The 8,915-nt window shown below is 55.5% G+C and overlaps 1 protein-coding gene across 1 annotated transcript; it reads right to left on the reverse strand.

Annotated features, from left to right (window-relative positions):
• Positions 1–2,623: 2,623 nt before the first annotated feature.
• NKX3-2 (NK3 homeobox 2) lies at positions 2,624–8,153 on the reverse strand. Its single transcript, XM_032333859.1, has 2 exons — positions 7,101–8,153; positions 2,624–5,584 (listed from the first exon to the last, which is right to left on the reverse strand). The coding sequence occupies exons 1-2, from the start codon at positions 7,564–7,566 to the stop codon at positions 5,055–5,057; spliced, it is 996 nt and encodes a 331-aa protein (XP_032189750.1). The 5' UTR covers positions 7,567–8,153; the 3' UTR covers positions 2,624–5,054.
• Between the last annotated feature and the right edge of the window lie 762 nt (positions 8,154–8,915).

Consider the following 8,915-nt stretch of genomic DNA (forward strand, 5'->3'; position numbering starts at 1 on the left):
AACCTGTTTTGGCATTTCTTCATTTTAAAAAACGTATTTATCAGGAGACTTGAAAACTGGTGGAAGCTTGGAATCTCTACCCCTCTAAGAGACTCTCTGCTGAGCACACCGCAGGTCACTTGGAAACTTCTGAAGGGTGCAAGCGTTTAAGGAAGATTGTTTCAGATCAGCTTACTAAGCATTGCCCAGAAGTTTGTAATAATAATAATAATAATAATTATTATTATTATTATTATTATAATGATGATGATGGCAACGTTAGTAATAAGTCCATACCAGCTTTACAGTGCTTAATGGTTTTCAAAACACACTCACCCTTAGTAATCCAACCACCCCAAAGTCAAACCAAGAGATGCTAGTTCTAAGGGACTATCTATCCACACTGCCGGCCTCAAATACTAAAATATGCTTCTGAACTTTGAAAGACCCTGAAAGGCCTCCTTATGGCCTGTGACTTCGGACACCTATACACAACTGTAAAATGGAGGCCATGTCCACGCTGCTCAGGCTGCCTCAGGAAAACAGTGCAGAGCAGAATGCAGAAGCACTTTTCCACGTGCAACGTCCCAGACAACCGAACAACCGAATGTAGTTATAGATATTTGTTGTTGTTATGTGTTGTTTGGCTGCTCTCCAGGTCGCCCTCCGATTAGAGCCTCAGCTCCTGCTACATTCGAGGTTCTGGGCGCGGCCTTCCCTGGAGGCCAGGGCTTGTGCAGTAGCCACGCGCCTCTAGCGTGTATAACTACTTGCCCTCAGCGCTTTCTGACTTACAAAGCGCGTTCAAACATTTGCTGTGTCTTGCAGTTCCCGCGCAGCTCGGTGTGATTCCCAATTAAGACTGTTAGCGGAGTGAGGCAGGTCGCCCGCCAGTCAAGTCCTGTAGCGCCTGGGCAGCGAGGCCCCCGCGCGGGTCGGCGTCGCTTCCCTCCTCGTCCTTTGCGGACCAGGACCTCCTCTGCCAGTATTCAGCTTTCAGGGAGATGTCTAAATTTCTCCGCGACTCAGGGTCAGTCGGTGGCGGCAGCTTTCCCCTGAGGCAGAAGTCTCTTCGTCTGCCTAGTAGAATTCTGTGGACGCGCTCGAGGCTGTATTCCACCCTTTTCCTGGCAAAGACCGACGAAACGTGAATGGAGTGGCCCCCTGGCCAGGACACAGTTCCGGCGGCCGGCTGGGGAGTTAAAGTCACAGCATCCCGGCCCGAGAGATGTCTGTAGGCCTTGGAAGACGTCTTGCTTCTGTGAGATGCTTGGTATGGTGTTTCCAGGTTTTGCCAGTTTCCCTGCAAAAGCTCCCCATTTCCCGGAAGCCCTCAGACACCGCCCCAGTAGGGGCCCAGCCCTTAGGGGATCGGGGATTCAGGGCAGATGATATCTCGGTTGAGCCTTCCTCGGACCTTCTTCCATAAAATCAGATTCTCTGTCAACCTCTTACCTTGGGCTAGTGCGGAGGAGTGGCGAGAGCACTTGGATTCTCAGTGGCGGGGAAGTCATCTATTTCCTGAAATGCAACCCATTCCCAAACTCCCACTGCCTGGCCCAGCTCTTCTGAGATCCTCCTAGGGGTCCCAGGGCCCTTCCTACCTAGAGGTTTACAGTTAGACGCAGCTTGGGAGAGTCGATACCAACAGGCCAGGGATTTTAGTTACACACATGTGCGCGCGTACACACACACACACACACACACACTAGCGATATTTGTTAGTAAATGGATCTCAAATTGCTGGCCAGAGGAAGATTCATGGGCTAAGCCTGACTCCTTGGGATGGATTTCAGGGCTGGTCACAGTGTGTCCTCTTCCCAGCTCTTCCTCCAGGCATAGTTTACCCATTTAAGTGTGCGGGTCATACCCAACTATCTCCAAGATCAGCTCTGAGATTCGCTAAGGACCCAGAAGGGCGGAGAAAGGTGAATAGGTCCAAAGGCTCCGCTGGCCACTACTCTGGGGGAAATCAGGCCCCAAGCAAGCCGAAAAGGAGCACTGCGCCCCAGGGGCACAGAGAGTGGTGGAGGAAGAGCCTCCGTCAGAAAGCAAGGAGGCCAAAGAGCTCGACTGACTCTTTCTCATCTTTAAAGAAGAAGAAGAAAAAGAAGCAGCAGCAGCGGCGGCGGCGGCGGCGGCGGGGGCGGCGGAAGAGCTGGGAGTGGAGAAGGAAGAGGAAATTCAGAAAGCAATAGCGCCGATTTCCAACAGGAGCCTTGTCTATGGTGGTGGTGGGGGAACCCCAGGTAAAGGCACCCGCCTCAGGTCTCCAAATGAGAGGGGAGTTCTTCGGAAGCCCAGCTGGCCCCGCGGGCTGATTCCAACTCCACAAATCGGATCTAAAGGTGCTGCTGCCAGAGCCGGGCGCGGGGCAGCTCAGAGCGAAACTGCAACAATCTGGGGCAAACTGAATTCGTTTGAGTCATTTTTCCCCGGGCGTCTGGAGCCAGCCCGGCATAGCTGGTCCAGACGGGGAGTGCAGAAGGAACGGGAAAGGGAAGGGGCGCCGCCCGGCCTACTTGAGAGAAAATTCCTAGTTCCCTCAACTTCCCAAATCCGCAGGGTTGGAGGACAAACTCACCTCATAGGATGTAGTCACAACCAAATGCCATTTCAGGAGGGGAGGGGGAAAGAAAAAACAAGCTTCCTCCCCCAAAACCCTCAGTAGTGGCGATCTCTGCAGAGAGGAAGGGAGGGAATTCTAGCGTTATTGGAAATGTTCTTTCTACAGAGAAAATGCATTCATGATTAATTATGAAGCTTACATGGAATTTTTAAAACATGCCAAAAAGAAAATGATTGCAGGAACCATTTAGAAGGTGGTTGGACTTGGGGGTAAGGGCGTGCACATCCCGAGGACATATGCCTTCTCGCTTTGTTGTTTCCACAAGCAGGAATCTTCTCCAAAAGCACTTGTGACGGGGTGGGGGGGCCGGGGGGAGGTTCGCGGGGGGGTTCACAGACCCCTGGCTATGGATTTTGGGATACAAAGGCCTGGGAATCCTGAGGCTGGAAAAGGTTGCCGACCCTGAAAAGGGCAGGTAGGCCTTTCTGGTTGGGGTAAAATTGAAAGTAGCTGGGGCCTGGGATTGGCAACTCCCGGCTTCCGCCGGCTGCTGGAGGCCTCAGAGCCTGCAATGTGGCATTAACTCTTCCTTGCTCGACCAGACCCAGAGCGAGGGGAGTGAAGCCTAAGCATTTTGCTCTGGCGAATCCACGACAGACTGGCGAGTTGTGCAATGGGGTTGGGTGTTCGTCTGTAAAATGTAAATAATAAATAACCCTGGCCCTAGTCCTCCTATGAGGACTCACATGAGACCATGTCACAGACAGAGTGAGTGGCATCACTCTGAAACAATATAGAGGGCCATGTGCACCCTGCCGGGGTCAAAGCTCAGTTGACCCTCCCCAAGAGACCTCTAATAGATCTGGTTATTATTATAGCCCTCAGAATTTCGGCGAGTTTTTGCTAGCCTATTCTCCAAACGAAATGAAGACAGGGTCAGTTCCAGAAATGCTGGGAAAATCAAAAGCAGAGAGGATGTGGGCAGGTGAAGGAGACAGCAGGTTAGGTAGGGGTTGAAACTGGTTGTGGGTTCAGCTATGGACCCTTTCCACACTCTGAGACCAATCCCATGAGGGAGGGAGGGAGAGAGAGAGAGAGAGAGAGAATCCTAGCCATTTGCTCCTTATTCAGTGGGATTCAGTTGTGACTTTTGCGGAAGTCCCCTACTTTGCAATTCCCTGAGCTGAGTGGATTTAAACACTTTCTTCCCGATGGGCAGCCAGGCCGCTCCCTAGAGGGAGGAGACATTCTTGGTCCAGGACTGAAAAGTGGTGGGAGAGGAGCCCCAGACATTTTTACCATACAGCTGGACAGAGAGAGGCTCAGAGACAACACGGTGTCCAGGAGGGCATGTGAAACTAAAAGTTTATAAATTAAAGGAAAAAGAAAGATAAGGCGAACAGAGCTTCCAAACTTCACAAATCTTTTTAAAGTTAATATTCTAGTTGAGTGCACAGTGCCCTTAAGGAGGCAAAAAGCAACAATATTGACAGGATCATCTGTCTTAGGGACAGGGGCTGGAATGGAAGAATCTTGGGTCAGAATGCAGGAATCATGGAGAACGTTAGAGACAGAGGGCCCGGCATCTGAACTGCAGGGTACACTGGGGAAAGGCCGGTCAGGGATATTCACATTGAATACAAAAATAACCGTTATTTGAATACAAACAACCGAAAAGTGCTACAAGTTTTAACCTCCTTTAAAAAAGTAAAAAGAAATAAAAGAAAGTTTCTGCCAAGGGCTGCTGGGTTTGCCCTTTCCTAATTCCGGGTTCCCGGAAGCTCCCGAGTTGGTGGTGGACTCCGGAGAGGAAAGATTTTGGGGGGCCTCTGCACAGCCCTGTGCTCAGAAGCTCCCTTCTTTACATTCAGCACCCAAAAGGGCGTCCACACCCCAGCTCCGACATGGGTAGGAGTGGGGGCAGAGGGCCCAAAAAGCAAAACTTTCACGGTTCAAATCAACCCTCTAAGGCTCGGGGCTCCTTGGGGCTGTCAAGGTTCTGCACCCGTTCCTTACAAATGCAATTTCCAAAAATAATAGATATGTAGATAAACATAGATTGGTAGCATGGATACCATGAACTATTGTGGCCTACTGCAGGAAGCTCCCAGACAGCCTGAAATTCTGGGGATTCAGGCTATGTGGATCCAGGAGTTCTCTCCGCTCCAGAGAAACGCCGTGTCCTGGCAGATACAATCCAAATCCAACTTTGTTGTGATAATAAATAATGTCCAAGAGCTTCCACGCAGGCAACGGGGGAGCAAGAACCCTAGGCCATAGGGTGCCTCCTAATTAGGCAAAGGGTGCCTTCAAATTAGAAAAAGGCGCCCCCTCTGGACAGACTCAGTCCCGCTGCCACGGAGCACTCCTGGATTTTGAGCCTGGGCTGTACTGCATCCTTGCCCCTTCGCCGGGGCGCCCTCGTAGAGAGCACAACCTGCACAGCCGTCAGCGGCCGTCCGGAGCTGGCACCCGGGGATCGTTTGCTGCCTCGACCCAGGCCGGCTCACTGGGTGCCCGCGGCGGCTGCACACGTGGAGAGCGCCCAGCCGGGGAGGCAATAGTAAGGGTAATAGTAGGAGGGTTGCAGTGGCAGCAGCGACGGTGGCCGCAGCACCTCGCCAGGCAAGTACTGTCTCTGGTCGTCGCGCACCAGCACTTTCACCGCCACCTTCTTGGCGGCGGGCGCTGATGCCAGCAGGTCGGCAGCCATCTGCCGGCGTTTGGTCTTGTAGCGACGGTTCTGGAACCAGATCTTCACTTGCGTCTCGGTGAGCTTCAGCGACGCGGCCAGGTCGGCGCGTTCCGGCCCGGACAAGTATCGTTGGTGGTTGAAGCGCCGCTCCAACTCGAAGACCTGAGCGTGGGAGAAGGCGGCCCGCGAGCGTTTCTTGCGCGGCTTGGGCGCGGCGGGCTCCTCCTCCTCCTCCGCGCCGCCCGCCGGGCCGCCCCCGCCGCCGCTTCGGCTGCACAGCGCGGGTACGCGTGCACTTCCGGGGCCAACAGCGTCGTCTTCGGCCCTAGGGCTGCGGTCGCCTGCGAACCCCAGTGGGAACAGAAACAACAGACTGTCAGCGCCGCAAACAAAGGAGGTCTGGCCCCAACTGCGGGGGGTGGAGGAGGGGGACGAAAATACGCTTTGATCCCAGCAGAGCGCTTGGCGAGGGTCTGTAAACCACGGGTGCTTTAGACCGGACTCAGAACCCTGTTCTACTAGCTTCTTACATCTAGGCCTGTCCACTCGGGAAGGGGACTCCGCCGCTGTATCAATGCTGTGTGGCCAAGATCCAGCTCCCTGCCCTCACTGTGCCCCAGGCTTCCCTCAGTAATGTGGGGACACCAGGCCTAAGCATCCTCACAAGCCTTATAAGTATTCAGCGCTGAGCTCTGGGGTGAGGGGGGGAATTCTTGGTTACTCTCTCCCTGGGTTTACCCGCCACCGGCACACTCAACGCTCATACATACTCATTGGTGCAACACACACGTGTCAACTGCACGTAAGGGGAAGATGGGGGGCCGAATCCTCGGACAGATGTATTCCGAGTCTTACCCCCAACCCCCTCAACCTCCCGGAATTGTGTGAGATCTGTGTCAATAGAGCAGCCTTGGTGGGCTTCTGTCTCTCTCTTTGCAAGGAAATGAGAAGATTGAGGGGAAGAGAGAGAGGTGTCCCTGCTTCACGTCTTTGAACCCTAATCTGACACCAGCTCCTCAGCCCTTCCTGGATCTCCCCACAGGACCCTAGCAGAGAGGTTCAGAGATCTGGCCTCGGGCAAGTACTATTTACTTGGAGCCAGTGTGAGGCCTACAGCAGCGACCAGCCCACAGGGGAGTGGGTGTGGGGTGTCTTTCTGACCCAGTGACCTGCCAGCTCTGGCAGGGGATGTTCCTCTCCGTGCTACTTGTGGAATGACCCACATTAAGCCCCCCTGCCTTCAGCTGGCTGCAGGGTGTGCTGCCAGGTATTGGGTCCTCAGCCCATCCCAGCTCCCCTGAACTTGGGGTCTGGGAAAGCTAAATAAGTCCTCCCCCCAAAGCCCAGGCTTGGCACATGCATGTTCAGTACCACTTACAGGTATCCCTCACCACCTATCCTTAAGCAGAGGACCTCGGAGCCTTGGGACCTAGAGCTGGGAGCATTTCTGCTCTATGGGCCAGGGACCATGGCACTGACTACTCGAGGTCTCCGGGCCCCTGGATCTTCCCTGTCGCTGATTTGGGGGATTTGGACATAGACAGGGCCGAAGCACTGGCGATGGACTTAAAGGCAGGGTGCAGTGGTTTTCTCTTAGTGCAGTCTAGGGCACAGTTGCCCTCAGGACGTCTCAGGCCTCGCCCCAGGACGCAGGCTCTGAGGAGTTTCTCGGTTCTCTCTCGGGCTCGGTTCCCAGAGAATTAGAGCAGCCTGCGCCAGCGCGAAGAGCTTCGGGTCCTGGCCAGCCCCAGGGCCCCAGGGCGTAGGGTACTCACAGCAGGCCCACCCCATTCGGCATGTTTTCCCTCCTTGCCAGCCCCTCTGCCCGGCCCCCTTCCCCGCCAAGCCTCGGCAGACCTGAGACGCTGGCCGACATCTCGCTGTCGCTCCTGCCTGCGGCTTCCTCGTCTAGGTCCTTGGCGGCGGGCAGCTCGCAGACCGGCTGGCCGAGGCCCAGCGTCCCCCCTGCACAGCCGGCCCCGCTGGCCCCCGGCGCGTCCGCACAGCGCCGCCCGCCCTCGTTCTCCTCGCTCAGCGCCGAGTCCGAGTCCCAACCAACCAGGCTCTCCGCGGTCCGCCCTGCAGCCGTTCTGGTCCCGGCAGGCGACGCCAGCAGAGAGTCTTCCGCGCCCCCCAGAGCGCCCGCGTCTGTTTCCCCGAACAATCGCCAGCAGCAGACAGCGGGCGCCTCAGCCACTGCCACTGCGGTGCCCCCGGGTACCGAGCGCCCCTCTGGCGCGGGCAGCCCTCCACGCTCCTCTTTCTTGTTGAGGATTGCCTGGATGGAGAAGGGCGTCAAGGTGTTGGCGCCGCGCACAGCCATCTGCTCCGTGAGCCAGAGCGGCCGGCCGGCCGGGCGGCTGGGGCGCGGGGCAGCACGGAGCTGGACGCAGCGCGCGGGCCGCCGCAGCGCGAGTGAGCCGGCTCGCGAGGCCCCAGCAGCGCACTCCTGCGCGGCCCAGCAGCCCCCGCCTCCCTCTGGCCGGGGATCAGCGCCGACCCTCACCCCCACTTCCGAGGCCCACCCCTCCCGAAGACCCCCTCCCCCCCAATTCAGAGCCAGACGCTCGACTTTCGCAGCTCAGCTGGATTATCTCATCGCCTCGCGCCCTTAGGGGCGGGCCGGGGTCTGCCCCCTCGAAGGATGTTGGGGGCGGATCGGCGGGGCCCCCACCGCGGCTGCAGTCCCCTCCTGAGCGCCTCCGGGGCGCACGGCCGGAGTCACTTTTTCTTTGCGCCTCGGTCTCTTCACTGGCTGCAGGATTTCGCTCTTGGTTAGTCCTTTCCTAGTTGGTCCGGCTCTTCCGGAGCCCACCCCCAGTGACGGCGGCGACGACGGCGGCCTCTGGATTCTGAGAGGCGCGGGGCACCTTTTTACCCCCTGCTCTGGTTTTATCTGTTTCTTCTCTCTTTCCTTCCCCGGCGTTCCACCGTATCCCCCCTCCCGCTCGGGTGTCATTCCTCACCGCTGAGTGACAGCTTCAGGCCACGCCCCTTCACTGGGTTGTCCGGAGCCCTCCCGGACGCCTATTGGCTGGCTCCAGCTGGGCGACGTTGACTTTAACAGACAGAACCCGGCACGTTGCGCGGAGAAAGTCAGGGTCTGGCTTAACCCCTTTCCTCCCAAGCCTGGTCCTCGAAGCATCCTCCAGCAACCGGAGGCTTACCCACCTACACACCGTGCCTGAGAAACCGCGTTTCTTATCTCTGCAGATGTATCCACCCATTCCTGCGCTTTTGTGGAACACGATATTTGATAGTCGAGTCGAAATCTAGGCTTGGGAGTGTGGGGAGGGGGGAAATCCAAGATAACGCAGTTCGATAAACCGCGCGCTCAGTTTTCTGTTTTCTAGGAAGGGTCAAAGATAAGAAAAAAAATTTTTTTTAACCTTTATAGTTTCAGGGTTTCCTGACTGCTAATTCTTTTCACTGAAATAATCAATAAAAATCACTAGAAATATATGTTTTCCTTCACCTTATTTTACTTGATTCGATTTCTATGGAGGAATTAAAAAGAAAAAGATGGTACAGTTAGAGAACTAAAGGCAGGCGAGAAATGAGAAGTCATCTTGGGAGAGTTTCTGGAAATTGCGCGGTCATTTCCCTGGACGGTTAATACTGAATTTAATTGGAGTTTGTTAAATTTTACACCAGGAAGGAGGGAAAAAATAT

The sequence above is a fragment of the Mustela erminea genome, chromosome 2 (genome assembly GCF_009829155.1).
Source record: "Mustela erminea isolate mMusErm1 chromosome 2, mMusErm1.Pri, whole genome shotgun sequence".
Lineage (NCBI taxonomy): Eukaryota > Metazoa > Chordata > Mammalia > Carnivora > Mustelidae > Mustela > Mustela erminea.